Consider the following 16,212-nt stretch of genomic DNA (forward strand, 5'->3'; position numbering starts at 1 on the left):
CAACGCTGATTGTAGCACTACGTAATTCAGTATCCAATTCAAATATGTAGTGATATCCCGTGCTATAAGTCGCTGGCTAGATGTGGAAAGTATAAAGCATCAAAACCTCTCTACATTCAACGTGCTACATATATTATTAGCCTTGTGATCGTCTAGTATCGTCTCTGGTTATATTTGTAATACTTCACTTAGGACTCCATTCAGAGGCGGATCCAGGAAATTTGCAGGAGGGGGTTTGCCAGGTTCCTGAAAAAATGTATCCCCCCCCCCCCGCCCTCCCGCATGGTCTCTATCGTCATTTTGCGTATATACATACACAGAGAAACAGAGAAATTCAACACCTCGTTTGACGTCAATTTTTATTATGAATCAAAACAATGACATTGTGATTCAATTTCATGGATGCAACGCATTAATTGTGATATCATATAATGTCTATATCATTATCTCGTGCTTTGAGCGCTCATCCTGTCCTACATCTGACGATAAAGGATAAAGCACACGGCCGAGAAACGTTTCTCATAAAAAGTGTTGATTTACAAAAAAAATTTTTGTAGCTGAGCAGGGGGGTGGGGCAACGTGTGATTTTATTGAAAAATGAGAATACATCGTGATAATGTAAAGGACTAATAGTTGACTGACCCTAGTATTAACGTCATTTAATTTATATAAGTCATGGAGGATGGGAATACAATGAATCCATGCATAGAACCAGTCAATAACAGATCATATTATTACAGGTCTTGACAACTATTTCAATAAATCAATTATATACTGTTTAATTTTATCAATGTCCAGTTTCATTGCAATTCTGACATTAGGCTTCTCCGACCACCTCCCAAGCCAATCAACGACCATTTGTCCACGAGTCCATCTTCCTTGTAGCTCAACACAAGCATTGACTTCCTTAAACTCCACGCACACCGATTCGTCGAACAAAACCAATATGGCGAACAGATCACAGGAACGAAATCCCCAGTTCATTTTCTTCTGCATCCTTTCCAAACCTCGCTCGGTGGTCATAATCTTCTTAAAGAATTCGGCTCTAGTTGACTTAAATGTCATAATCTCGTGAACAAATTCCTGTTTTGAAAATATACAAAAAGTATGAAATAATGTAATAATATGGATGATGAGATTTGTACAAAGCAACACATATTATGTGTAATACTAGTAACTCACATTTTTTTTATTTTGAGAAAACAAAGGAAAACGTAATGAATGAAAATTAAACGCCTGCTCATCCATTGATTTGACTATTGAGTTACTAGGTTTTGCTGTGTTATACTAGGCAAATGAAGGAAGTTGCTAGGTTGTGTCATGGGTGTAACTGCTTACAAAATCAAAAGATTGGAATATCTAGTACAACAACAGGAGGCACATACCCTAGTAACTACAAATTTGGTCCTAACTCAATTTTGATAAAAAAAAAGTGGGTTACTAGGTTTTGCCTTTTGACGGGAGTATTGTGGCCTTGACTACTTATTCTTTACAGATTCATAGACAAGCAAAACAGCACGTGAAACAACGGAAATCTGTGATATGATACATGAATTGGACTAAGGTTAATAAACACATTTGTCATATGCCATTTTCATGGTCAGGAATGGAGTGTGTTTGTTGACCAAATTTGGCCTGGGTGACATGGGTGACTAATCACATAATTGATTTTAGAAATCTTGAAATAGAAAACGCCAGATCTATGCGGCGACATTTCAGACATCATGTAGATTTCTAGAGAAGAGATGTAAATTCGTTGGGAGATTCCGTTGAAATTCAAGAGACACCATCTTGATTCAGAATGCCCGGTTAAGTCGTTATAGAGCCATATAAGGTAGTGAGTTCCGTCGGTAAACTCGTTCTACTAAATGGTGGGGTTGAGAGAGTAGAGAATGGCTTTATTTTAATCTATGCTTGTAACCTATGTATCCAGTGCTTGACATAAAATGTAGAAACGAACTGTTAGATTCTTATTTCTGTGTGGAACCATAATTTGAGTAAGTTGTAAATTTACAACTTTTAAAGTGGACTCCTAAGTGAAGAATTACAAATGATCACAAGGCCATTAAAATATGTAGCAGAGAAGAGAGTATGTGTCACACGTTGGATGTGGGGAGTTTTGGCATCTGTACTTTCCACATCTGACCAGCGACGCACAGCACTGCATAGTGCTACATTAATCATGATCATGGAATCTGGAAATTGAGGTTGTGTCGACTTTTAAAGTGAAACATAACCTAACTTCACAGGCCTGCTCAGTGTACACAATTTAGTGTCCAGCCTTATTGTACACTGTACAGAGCATGGCCCTTAAATACACATTTTATAGTCGGACCTTAAAGATACCTCCCCGCGTATAAACTGTGTGATTTTATGATACATTTGGACAAAAAACATATTCAAACTAATTAATCTATCAAAAATTTGCTTCAAATACCTCTCAACTTTGTATTCGCGAGGAGATAACTCAAGCTATAAAAACCTATTTTTTGAAGCCATGTCTGTCACCTAATTTTATTTGTCAATACTTACTATCTATTTACTATATTGAGTATATTCTAGAATTATTTTTCTGCCAACTTCTTTTTCCGCCGTTTAATTGTAGAGTCTGTTATACGTCTACACCCCTCTACACCCAAAACCGCCAAACCCATTCGATCAAAAAATGACAAACCGTCGCGTTGCCAGTTAGTGATACCCTGACATTTTTACCCTGACATTTTTGCCCAGTGCTTGCCCCATGGGTGTTTTTCGGGTAATCCAGTATTTTTCTAGTAAGATTGGGTGTCTATACTTTCCATATATACCATACTTTTATTGGCAATAACCACCCATACATAGAACAGAATCTGACATTCGTGTACACTGTTTGCTCTATAAAGTACACATTTTAAAGTTTGACCGTGAACCCTGTGCATAGGCCTTTTTATAGATAACCTATGGTCTGGCCTTTGTATACACCTAACTTTGTTTCTAAGATCAATTTGCTGTTTAGAGTCTGATCCTTGTGTACTCAGTTCAGTTTACTTATTTTTTTTTTTTTTGCTTTCTGTCGATTTTTTGTTGATGTTTCAGATTTTGTGCCCAAATAATCCTAAAACTAATTTAGATAATGAAACGTCTGTAATATTAAGATATACGATACATACCCACGGCAACGACGAGTGTATACACGTTTCCCAGCTTACTAAGGTAACCGGACATTTGACATTCTGTAATACCATTTCAGCAGCTTCCGGATCCACATGGAAATTGAATTCTGCAGATAAACTGACGTTTCCTTTTCCTATTAGAAAATTACATTGGCTAATTATACACTTATGGCTATTGACAAATACCGTACTCAAGTCATTAGAGATAATTTTTGATTTTTGATTATTGTGTTTGCCGATTAGGACCCATTATATTTCTTATGTTTATATATAATCATATATTTATAACATGATAAGATTGCTATAGATTTATTTTATATAACATCATATAGTATTTTCAATGTTTATTATAATTATATAGATCTATTGTATATAACACCATAACATAAGTATTTTCAATGTTTATTATAGAGAGAGAGAAAAAAAAATGTGGTTTAACGTCGACTCGACACAAACTAGGTCATTTCGGGACTAACACATGGTTTAATTTTATTTCAATAATTCGCTTGAGCGTAGGGGTCTTTAGCAGTGGGAGGAAACCGGAGGACCCGGAGAAAACCCGCGAGGTTGGACAGGCGACCCTACTCCTGGTCACGTACAACCGGGGATTCGAAACCACGCCAGTTGACTCAATGACAGGCCTTATGATACAGCACGTGCGTGCTAACCATTCGGCCATCCAACCCTATCAACATGATAAGATTGCTATAGATTTATTTTATATAACATCATATAGTATTTTCAATGTTTATTATAATTATATAGATCTATCATATATAACACCATAACATTAGTTTTTGTCCTCTTTTTTTCATAATTTTAAGGTCGATTTTATAACGAAATGAAATGTGGTTCACACGGGGATAAAAGGGAGACTACCCGAACGACAATACGTTGTCCCTAGCCAGGCCCCATGTCCTGCACCACTGACAAGGGGAGACCACGCCGGAAAATCCACACGAACTTTCTCCGTCAACACTGGAATCGAACACGAGAGAGGTTTGCAAGCCAACGTCTTATCCGCTGTGCGACCGTGACTCCCTATCATATCGTCTATGTTTTTTTTTTATAATTAAGGAATTTTATAACATAATAAATGTTTCCAAATATCGCTGACTTAGTTAAATATTGTATGCACCCATAGGCTGCCATTTTAGTGAAATGAAATAATATGGGGTTTAACGTCCTACTTTTCTGCACCGACAGGGCTTAGCTAACGAAGACTTCCATATTAGCCATACAGTGTACTATGGGAGACATTTTGGTTTAACAGCGGCACTCCGGCCTACTCTATGGAGTTCCAAGTGTCAAAGGTTATTTTACGTGCACGCCAATGTGTACACGGTACCTTTATTTTTCGTCCCATCCGAATGACTATACGTTATCCATTGCCAGGTCTTTCGCCCTCATTGACAATACCACCGGGATCTAACACTGGACCGCCAGGTTAGCAAACAAACGTCTTACTCATGGAGCTACCACCACTCTCCCACCATTTTAGACATCATTTTAGATAATTTAATATTAGATTGGCATGTACACGGTCTGTGATATTCAAAGAATTTACCTTCAATATTTCCACCCATTATCAACATCTCTTTCAAATTCTCACCAAACTTTTCATCTAGTTGTAAAGCTAGAGCTACATTAGTGAGTGGAGCTAAGGCCACCAGAGTTATCTCGCCTGGAAAACAGATACAGATCAAAATATGGACTTTTCCCAATCAATATAAACAAAACCAGTTTTAATTAAAAGCAAAGGCGGATATGTGTTGGGGGAGCAAAGATGTGTATCTCTCCATTTTTTATAGGCATTTTGTTGGGAGATGGGATGGAGGGGGGTCAATATCCAATCTGATTAAGACACAGATCCTATTTCGTTTCCTTTTTTATAGTTCAAAATTCCGTTTTACTTGTCTTTACTACACTAGGGTCTGGAAGAGTTGTTATATTACCGGCGTTTTGGTTGCAATTAGGGATAAGCCAATGAAACGATCTGTCACGGCGATTTCTTGGTGTGCCATTCACGGAATTGTGGGTAAACCACTAGAAACGTCAACGCTGATTGATAAATCAATGTTTGACGTCATAGGGTCAAAAGCCGCTCGTACCACCCCTGACACGACCTTCGAGGCCATCGAAAGTATAAAAAAAACGAAACGAAATATAGATCTGCATTTTAATTAGATTGGGTCAGTATATATCTTCACTACAAGAGAACCGCCTATCGGGATTGACACGGTTATAAACTATTATTATATTGTCCTGTCAATAAATTTCTCAATTATACACTTGCAATGTCATGCCTGTCGGAACACCTGGATTTGTGGCTTTTCTTCGGGTTTGGGGATTTTAATTTAGACCCCAAAATAGACTCGGGTCTTGAGTCATCATTTATAATTATTATTTTAAGGGAGAAAGGGAGAAATGGGGTTTAACGTCCACTCGACACAAACTAGGTCATCTCGGGACTAACACATTTATTTAAATAATTCGCTTGCGCGTAGGGGTCTTTAGCAGTGGGGGGAAACCGGAGGACCCGGAGAAAACCCACGAGGTTGGACAGGCGACCCTACACCTTGCCACGTACAACCGGGGATTCGAAACCACGCCAGTTGACTCAATGACAGACTTTATGGTACAGCGCGCACGTGCTAACCATTCAGCCACCCAACCCCCCTATTATTTTAGTTTTGTTCAACCTACTAGGACACAAATTAAAGTAACTAAGTATATAACTCAGTATTATCCAAAGTCTTCGAAATTGAAAACACGAATTATTTGTCAATTTAAACCAACATTGATGTTGTGGTCTTAACTGAAAAAGATGGGCTTCTGATATCCAATATTTAAGACAAAATAAACATTTTACCATTGGTACTCAAATCGTGTACCATAATGCGTTTCAGCGCCATTTGTAACAAGGGGCTCGAAGAACGGGGCTAGACATATCACACAAGTCATGTCAAAAGGTGACATCATATTCTTATCTGGAGAGCATACGCGATACATTCTATCGGTGTAGACTTGAATAACCTGACGCTAAAGATTGCCATTGGATTGAGACTTCTGGCGTATTTTGCCGAACATAACTGATTTGAAATTAGAGTAAGAACGGAAACGATTAAATGTTAATCAGTTTATATACATTCATATTACATTATTATATGCGTTGCAACCCACTTGGTCAATTTCTAGGTCCCAAATGTTAGCGATTTAGCTCCTTTATTAACTTATAACATATAACATATTTTAGCTTGAACTCCACCGTATTCGCCGTATTACAAAATATATACAAATAGCTTTACATTTCCCCCATTGTTGACCTCACCACTCGGTCATGATGACGTGACACAGTGGACGTGTGGTAGAATTCATTATGTGGTTACTCTTAATTACCATAACTGTACTATCTATCAGGTTGGGATACAGAAATAAAATGAAATGGGGTCAAATGCCTTACTTTTCTGTTCCCACTGGTCAAATGAAGATGGGCATACTCTATGCAGTGTGCTATGAGGGAATTGTTGCCGGAAAAGCAGCGCTACGGTCTAATCTTATAGCGATTGTCCTTGTCAAGGCCTCCATCCTGCGCCACTGACAAGGGAAAACCGCGACGGAAAAGCGGGAAAACACCCAGGAACTTTCTTTGACAACACCGACCGGGAGCCATGGAGGTGTATATATTGACACCTCTATGCCGGGAGCGAACCAGCGTTGATCACACTTACATGTATATAGCAAATTTGTTTTTCCCCCAAGGGAAAATTACGACTGAAAATCCCGAGGAACTTTCTCAGACAACACTGACCCGGCGAGAAACAACTTCTAGTGAACAGGTGCTTTCAGCAGTGAGGCAGCGTAATTTCCCTTAAAACACGCATGCGCATACTAAAAGAAGAATGCCTCCAAATAAAACAAAGAAAGAACCTTTACCTGGACTTTGGTTAACCAATCTGATTAGAGCTTGAACGGCATGTTCTTGTTGTATTAAACTAGTGTCTATTTCACCTTCCCATGTCACGTCACCGAGTCCATCCTTACCATGAAAATGGCGAGCGTGTTCTGTTTTTGAAGTTGGAAGGAATGGTTTATATGCGCCTTTATATACGGGTATCTATAATAAACGATGCCGGAGAACTGCACAACAAAATACAGACAAAACAAATAATTCAACAATCGCTGGGGGGCACAAGACCTTTTAAATATCTATGATATTTGACACGTGCTGCCAGGCATTAGATTCTCTATAAATGAAATAAAATGGGGTCCTACTTTTCAGCAGCATCCTGCAATATACAAGAACAATTGTATTTCCCACACACCCTTCATAGATCTTTTTAATGGGTTCTTTTACGTGCAAGTAAACAATAGCACAGTTTTTCGTCCAATCCGAACGGGGGGGGGGGGTCACGGTGGCTAAGTGGGTAAGGCGCTGGCTCGCTAGCCTGGAGGTCAGGTGTTCGATTCCTGCATTGGCCGAGAAAGTTCATCCAGATTTTCCGGCGTGGTCCCCCTTGTCAGGGATGCAGGAAGGAGGGCCTGACAAGGACAGCTATCTAGTCGTTCGGATGGGACGGAAAAACGAGGTCCCGTGTACACATTAGCGTGCACGTAAAAGATCCCTTGACAGTTGGAATTGGATATAAGAGTAGGCCATAGTGCCGCTGTCCGGGCAAAATTTTCCTTATAGCACACTGTATGGCGTATGCCCGTCTTCATTAGCTCAGTTCGGAGCAGAAAAGTTGGACGTTAAACCCCATTTCATTTCATTTCCAATCCGAACGACTAGGCAGTAGCGCCACTGTGCGTGCAAAAGTTCACCCATAGTACACTTCATGGCGTATGCGGTCTATTTTCACAAAAAAACGTTCAAATAACGGTAAAGACAAATTTCAAAAAGTAATTATGAATTTTTAAGGAAATTTTCACTGTATTCTTTAGGTTTATAACTCAAGAGGAAGTATATGCAAAAGCCAAACAGCCCTCTTAAAATTAACAAAAATTTAACAAAATCAAATTTGTAAGAATGCCTTTTCAGTTATTACCATGTAAAAGATCATGTAAACAGTAAAGACATAACAGAAAAGACAAAAATTCAAAGTCATTAATTTGACTCCAGTTGTCCTAATAAATGTTTGAACACCATTAGAAAGAATAAAAAAGCGATAACGGATTAGAATTTTAACAAAATAACTTTTGTTTTGTCTATCTCAATGCAAGAAGTCTTTTCCGTTATCATTATTTATAAGAGAAAATACATGCTTTGACTGTCTGAATTCATTCTATTCACAATGCTTAAACATGCATGATATTGAAGGAGCTAAATCGCTAACATTTGGGACCTAGAAATTGACAAAAGTGGGTCGCAACGCATATAATACTGTAATATGAATGTATATAAATTGGTTTACATTCAATGGTTTCCGTTTTTTACTCCAATTTCAAATCAGTTATGTTCGGCGAAATAAGACAGCAGTCTCAAGCGAGTGCAAATTTTTAGCGTCTGGTTATTCCAGTCTACATAAGCCGTTTGATTTGGTACAAGTTGTCTAGCCTCGCCCCTCGAGTCTCTTGATACAACTGGGGCTAAAGCGCATTATGGTACACGATTCGTGTACCAATGGTAAAATGTTTATTTTGTCTTAAATATTGAATATCAAAAGCCCATCTTTTTCCGGTAAGATCACAACATCAATGTTGATTTAATTTGACAAATAAATCGTGTTTTCAATGTTGAAGATTTTGGATGATATTCAGTTAGAGACTTTAACAGAGTATTTTGACAACCTTGTTCCCAGGTTTTCTGAGTGAAAACCTCTCCATGATCAGTCAGTGTTTAATGTCTTGGAACAGATCAACAGAAAAGACATACAATTTGTGCGACAACCATGTGCGAACAACTTAATGGTTTGAATTTTCCTTTCTATAAACTGTTTCTTTCTATTATGCGGGGTTTTCCTGCTTGACCATAACCCTGTCTTTGATTTAATAGTGAGACCTAGTAACATACTTGATAATGGGGCATATAGCCCATGTGACAGACCTCAGATTTTGGAGTATTATTACCAATTTGATGAATAAATTTTACCATGATTTTCAGTTAATATGGTTAACTCGCTAACAAAGCATTAACGAAAAGGACAAATTGTTCTCAAAAACTTGACAGAAATAATATTTGATATAGCTGATTTCTATTTCTTCTTTAAATAGCTAATAGGACATTTTATTCAGCTCTATTGGATGGCCAATTGAAGGGCACTGTAATTTTTACTGACCTTTCAATTTTAAAAGCAGATTTTCAAGTTCAAAGTTGAGAATGGGAAATTTAACCACCTAACGGAATGAATGGACATTTTGACAACATAATGTGATATACTGATTTTATTTTGAATAATAACCTTGTCAAAATATTTTCCGAAAGAAGGGACTTCCATGCTGATTTACTGTTGCGAAAATTTTATATCATATATTGCGTAAACCGTTTTTGTTTTTCGTTATTTGTACGTTTTTCTGTATAGCCCATGCCTGTTTTCATTAATTCGCTTTGTGCAGAACAGTAGGACGTTAAACCCCATTTCATCTCTATAAAAATATTTATCAACAGGGCTGTGATGCACTCACCTCCAACCTATCAAACGTTTTTAAAACTCTCAGCGTATTTCTACAAACGTTTGTTATATCTACGTTACCATTAACACATGTTATAGCCACAATGTCAAACACCTCTTGTTTGGACAGAGCAAACATGATGGCCACAGCATCATCGACACCCGTATCCACATCTATTATAATCTTCTTCATCTTCGTATTCCTCTTACTGTAACTGTTAATTGCTTTACTATGGCTGTGTCGTTTACTGATCTACAAAAGAATATGATAACCTTTTAGGAGAGAGAGAGAAATGGGGTTTAACGTCCAATCGACACAAACTAGGTCATTTCGGGACTAACATTTGGTTTAATTTTATTTACATAATTCGCTTGCGCGTAGGGGTCTTTAGCAGTGGGAGGAAACCGGAGCACCCGGAGAAACCCACGAGGTTGGACAGGCGACCCTACTCCTTGCCACGTACAACCGGGGATTCGAAACCACGCCAGTCGACTCAATGACAGACTTTATGATACAGCGCGCGCACGCTAACCATTCAGCCATCCAACCCCCCGATAACCTTTTAGGAAAAGACTGTATAAAAAATAAGATTGGGTAGCTCCTGGATAAATCATATTCTTATCATCAAATGCTATCACTCCGCGACACGTTGTGATGTCAACAATTATATGAAAAAAATATGAAAATATTCTTGAATATTCTAAGTAAATAACTGAAATAAGTTACTTGGATTCTGGCTGTTCTCAAAATACTTGTAAATCCACCTTGCGCTCTGCACAATAAAGTTATCATTACACTGAACGACACACTCCGCTCTCCACAAAATGAAATGTCTCATAAAACAAGACTACAATAGCTTCCGCGTTGACACAAACTGCAAGCATGGCATAGATTGTATACAGCAAGCCATCTTACAAGTGCGTGTCAAAGTAACCCCCTAATGTTACAACTAGTTTTGGCGCAGTGGTATATACACGTATTATGATAATCACGTCAGTTGATTGAAATTATAACTCTGTGACCTACTGTCTTACTACTAGCCCAAAGCTAATCGGTATCTTTTTACCCTCGATTATCCAGGCTGGCGTATGACTGCACCCCAAAACACCACAGCCTCGCATGGAGATTAAACATTGGGTTGTTTTGGTATAATATAATATGATAACAGGGTGATGATCATTTTGGGTTGAGTACGGCTGAGTTATTGTTACGCAAAAATACAACTCGATTCCGGCGCAAAAATCACCCTTACATTGGACATGCACACTTCCTTTCGGATCAAAAAAATTGATATTAGAAAGTTAAATTGAAAACGAAAAATATGGAAAATGTGAATGATTGTTTCATTAAACGTCAGTGTTCAAACACTTAAGTTACATTTGCCAAAGTGGCCCTCGTCCCCAATACCAAAAATTATGAATATTTTCTTTTTTTATTTCTCGCACAAAAGTAATAGTAAGAGTGGCACAAATGTCCATGTGGCAGTGACACACGAGTATTGCTACTCATGTATGATATGATATGATCGCCAAAAATAAACTTGGATTCCATATAATTGTGTCATGTGTTATACTTATAATAATACTATGATACATTATTATATTAAAATTCTGACAAGGACAGCTGTCTAATCGTTAGGATGGTACGTAAAACCGAGGCCTCGTGTACATATTGGCGTGCACGTAAAAGATCCCTTGACAGTTGGAATTCGATATAAGAGTAGGCCGTAGTGCCGCTGTCCGGGCAAAAATTCCCTCATAGCACACTGTATGGCTTATGCCTGTCTTCATTAGCCCAGTTCGGAGCAGAACAGTAGGACGTTAAACCCCAGTTCATTACATTTCATTTCATTTATAATAATACTAGAATACATTATTATATTAAAATTCTTACAAGAACAGCTGTCTAGTCGTTAGAATGGTATAAAAACCGAAGTCCCGTGTACACATTGGCGTGCACGTAAAAGATCCCTTGACAGTTGGAATTCGATATAAGAGTAGGCCGTAGTGCCGCTATCCGGGCAAAATTTCCCTCATAGCACACTGTATGGTGTATGCCCGTCTTCATTAGCCCAGTAGGAGCAGGACAGTAGGACGTTAAACCCCATTTCATTTCATTTCATTTTTATATTAAAAATGTCTTACATACACGGGACCTCGACAGACAGAGCTGCTGACAAGACAAACTGCATAGACATTGCAAGAAATAAACAGCAAATGAATGCGGGGACCAGCCGTAAGAGTCCTCTGCGCTGTACAGTCCCGGGCCTGTAATCATACAAGCTTTTTTAAAAAAAGGGTTTATAAATGTAATGAAATGAAATGGGGTTTAACGTCCTACTGTTCTGCTCCTAAACATACGCCATACAGTGTGCTATGAGGGAAATTTTGCCCGGGCAGCGGCGCTACGGCCTACTCTTATATCGAATTCCAACTGCCAAGGGACCTTTTACGTGCACGTCAATATGTACACGGGACCTCGGTTTTTCGTCCCATCCGAACGACTAGACAGCCGTCGTTCGGATGGGAAAAGAAAGACGACATAGAAATAATGCGACCGGTCTTCACGTGTGGGCGTCTCCTGAATGACGATAGTTTGCCAGTTGTTATCGCATAGAAAAAAGACTATAATTCTCAGTAGTGAGCCGAGAAGACACTTCCAGGGGTATTTCCATTCATTCAATTGTAATTAAACATTTAACAATAAATTATATTTATAACGTGGCAAAACCTGCTGGTTGATGAAACGTAAACAAGAATATTGAAATCCGAAGTGAAGTCTAAACAATAGTTCAACGACCTGCCGCAATAATAGGAGCAGTAATCGTAACGTGACCTGTGTCCTGTAAATAGTCTCTTTTCTATCTTCAATATGTCATTATATTTTTAAAACTATAATTGTTTTTAGACATGGAAACATGTTGCTCTTTGTACGTTTAACGTCCACTCGACACAAAAAAAGGTAATTTCGGGACTAACATATTTATTTCAATAATTCGCCTGCGCGTAGGAGTCTTTAGCAGTGGGAGGAAATTGGAGGACCCGATAATAGTTATAAACTAATCACCCCTTGTCAGTGATGCAGGACGGAGGGTCTGACAAGGGCAGCTGTCTAGTCGTTTGGATGAGACGAAGAACCGAGGTCCCGTGTACAAATTGGCGTGCACGTAAAAGAAATGAAATGGGGTTTAACGTCCTACTGTTTTGCTCCGAACTGGGCTAATGAAGACGGGCATAGAGTGTACGATGAGGGATATTTTTCCCGGACAGCGACACTACGGCCTACTCTTATATCGAATTCCAAACGTCAAGGGATCTTTTACGTGCACACCAATGTGTACACAGGCCCTCCGTTCTGCATCACTGACAAGGGGGAACCACGCAGGAAAATCTGGATGAACTTTCTCGGCCAATGCAGGGATCGGCCGTAGTGCCGCTTTCCGGGCAAAATTTCTCTCATAGCACACTGTATGGTATATGCCCGTCTTCATTAGCCCAGTTCGGAGCAGAACAGTAGGACGTTAAACCCCATTTCATTTCATTTCATTTATAAACTAATCAATGATGTAATCATATTTATTAATAATCTCCAGAACCACGGATCACAATTTCGAGAGGATAATCACTCGTTGTCAACAAAACCACGACACTTGTCCTCCATCCATTATAGACCACCGTGGGACGATTATCGTCTGCTAACGGATCGAATCGATACAGTTGATTAAAGGGGGAGGAGACCATACATAAAAACCGATTGCTTTCTCATAAGAAAAATCATTTTGAATGACTCTTGGGAGTGCAGTTAATGGTTCTGTAAACGGCTATGTTTATGTTTTTACATTACTGTCACAGTGGCTTTGAATTCTAGGACTTAACTTTCTGGTTATACCATTATGCCCAACAGATCTGGTAATCGTGGATAATTGTAATTATCTAATTAAGTGTGACACATTAACACATGTGATCAAACCAAAACATAGAAATTAAGTACATAACTGACACAAAACATAAATATGTCGGTATTAAGACATGTTTTTTTGTTACTGATATTTTGTGGATATTGTAGTAGTTTGACGGAGCTTCGGATCGGTGTATTATTGATAGCAGAGACTCATTCGCCGTATACAATGGAACGTGTAGGACCAGCGGTTGATCTAGCCTTTGATAAAGTAAATACAGATATATTTAATTCAAGTTACAGAATGGTGCCAGTTAAAGTGGCCTATGATAATATCTGTAATGCCAGATACGCCACAGGTAAGGTCTAAATTTTCTTAAAGATACATTGTGTAAGATTTAGATAAAGAGCTAGTCATTCTTGCTATAATAATTCGAAACTAGATAATGTAAAATTTCAAAATTTCATTCAAATTACTTTACTGCGAGCGAAGATATTAACCTTTGAAGGTTTGACAAGACGTGTGCAATAATTTCAACCACCGTACTGGTTGTTCGAAGCTAAGTCTCGCTCCTTCATTTTAGCTTAAATATGGCTGAACTATTCTAGTCTATTAAATATCGGAGAAAACCGATGCCATCGAAAGTTGATTATGGCCTGGATAAGTTAATTAATGTCTAATTAATAATTTACAAAACATTCCAGGCCAAAAGAAAGATCAGCAATTGGCAGATTTAGCTCTTGCATAATGTATGTTTAAGTTATGCGTGTGCACAAAATGCTTGACGCAATTGTTATATTTTTTTCACTCGTTGATAAAACAAGCGTGAGTCAACCGTAATTCAACGAATTCCAGTTAAAAGTAAGATCTATATATGCAGTTACATTCTGCACGTGTACAAACGCTAGACCCGGTTGTTAATTTTTTTTTTCACTTATTCATATACAACTACCGGGATACTGGTTTCAGAATTAGAAGCTGTCATACAAAACCTGGGTCCGTATTCAAAGTTTTTCTTTAAGTGGCGTAAAATACTTAAACATGCTAGGGTTAGGGCTAAATCTCCCTATCGCAGGTCTTTCTTTAGGCCTGAAATCTTATCTAAATTATTAATTAGACATTTATTAACTTATCGAGACCATAATCAAATCTCGATGTCAAGGCTAGCCTTCGATATCGACTGGATTAGAATCCTATATGCAAACGCTCATTGATAATTTAATCAAAACAATGGGTAATTGAGACTATGCTTTTAATGTACTAACTTTAGTAATGATGAACGAGGCTAGGCGGAAATTTACAAAGCTGATATCTCGGTTCATAGTGGACCAATTTGACTGAAATTTTCAACAATTTACCTTTACATTATCCTGTTTTTAACTATTATAGCCTTAACTGTAAGCTCTTTATCTAATCTCCCATAACGTATCTTTAATTTTTCCACTTAACTAAATGTGTTACCTTAAATTGGTATTCAAAGGCTCTATTTTACATATACTTGGCTATGTTAAAACAGTTAACTGTACACTTAAATTATGGAATACACGCAAGTATTTATAACATAGAACACAAGTTATATCCCCAGAAAAACACCACTGTATTCATACTAAACGTACACTATCCGTCTACAATTAGCTCTGCTTGAGAACAGACACTAAGATAGTTAACCGACATTTTAATTCCTAAATCGACCATTTTAGTATACTCTGAGTATACTTTGATAATTTTGAGAAATATTTATTTCGCTTCAATTTAATAACATTAATATTTAGTCTTTTATGTGTTTTTGTATGGTAGGGAGTAGAACCACAAAACAGAATAGCATTCTAATTTTTGGATATGGCGGCCATATAGGGCAAAGATCTATTCTCGAAGTAGATAGTTGTCTGTGTGCAGAATGCACTCTATACTCTATTAAAACCTCAGTTGTCATTACTAGAAAATATCATATTGTAACGCATACAAATAGTATGACAATAAATTATGATAGTGCGCATCCTTTGTAGGAACAGTTGTTTTCGTAGATCTTTTAAATAATTCAATTTCAATAAATTTCAAGTGGAGTTATCAAATCCTGCTTGGTAGTTTGATGACAGATATTGGCGTTGATGGTACAAGGCGTGTACGAAAGATGCATGTGCGTTATTTTCTACCAGAATAAATGCTACCGATTAAAACGCAATAAGTAATACAGAAAATCCATTGTAAAACATTGGTGGCACAACTGCCAATCCGCAGCTAACTTCAAATATGTACATATGGGAATGAGTGTTTAAAAATAAATCATACCTTGCCTCTCACGGTAATATAAATGTTTATTGAAATCTACAATCGAATGTTATCACAATGTACAATTATACCAACGAATGTAACGCACTAAACTTTATTATATGACAGTCGAGGAAAACATGAATTGAAGCAATACGAACAGGATAAAAATGATGGGAAAAAATATAAATTATATCCTTGACCATTTTACACTGGTAGTAACTTTTATACACTATTATGGCGCTACACCATCAAAGCTGAGGATGAATAAAACAAGTTTGA

At 37.8% G+C, this 16,212-nt stretch overlaps 1 protein-coding gene across 2 annotated transcripts; it reads right to left on the reverse strand.

Moving 5' to 3' along the window:
* Nucleotides 1-341: 341 nt before the first annotated feature.
* On the reverse strand, nt 342-10,851 carry LOC126823825 (nucleoside hydrolase). 2 transcript variants are annotated; one of them, XM_050552844.1, is made up of 6 exons: nt 10,791-10,851; nt 9,777-10,016; nt 7,089-7,269; nt 4,720-4,836; nt 3,150-3,286; nt 342-1,083 (listed from the first exon to the last, which is right to left on the reverse strand). In XM_050552844.1, exons 2-6 carry the CDS (start codon nt 9,954-9,956, stop codon nt 751-753), a joined length of 948 nt encoding a protein of 315 aa, XP_050408801.1. In that variant the 5' UTR covers nt 9,957-10,016; nt 10,791-10,851; the 3' UTR covers nt 342-750. The 2 variants fall into 2 exon arrangements, with proteins under 2 accessions (XP_050408801.1, XP_050408800.1); XM_050552843.2 differs by lacking the exon at nt 10,791-10,851 and adding an exon at nt 10,491-10,778.
* Between the last annotated feature and the right edge of the window lie 5,361 nt (nt 10,852-16,212).

This window comes from Patella vulgata, chromosome 6 (assembly GCF_932274485.2).
Source record: "Patella vulgata chromosome 6, xgPatVulg1.2, whole genome shotgun sequence".
NCBI classification, from domain to species: Eukaryota; Metazoa; Mollusca; class Gastropoda; family Patellidae; genus Patella; species Patella vulgata.

What these genes read in the sequence shown, in the direction of transcription:
- LOC126823825 (XM_050552843.2), bottom strand. Translation starts at nt 10,556, where the DNA reads ATGATAACTTTATTGTGCAGAGCGCAAGGTGGATTTACAAGTATTTTG. An exon ending in TGAGAACAGCCAGAATCCAA is followed by an intron (nt 10,017 to 10,490) that starts GTAACTTATTTC and finishes ATTCTTTTGTAG; the next exon opens with ATCAGTAAACGACACAGCCA. An exon ending in TACACTCGTCGTTGCCGTGG is followed by an intron (nt 1,084 to 3,149) that starts GTATGTATCGTA and finishes TTTTCAAAACAG; the next exon opens with GAATTTGTTCACGAGATTAT.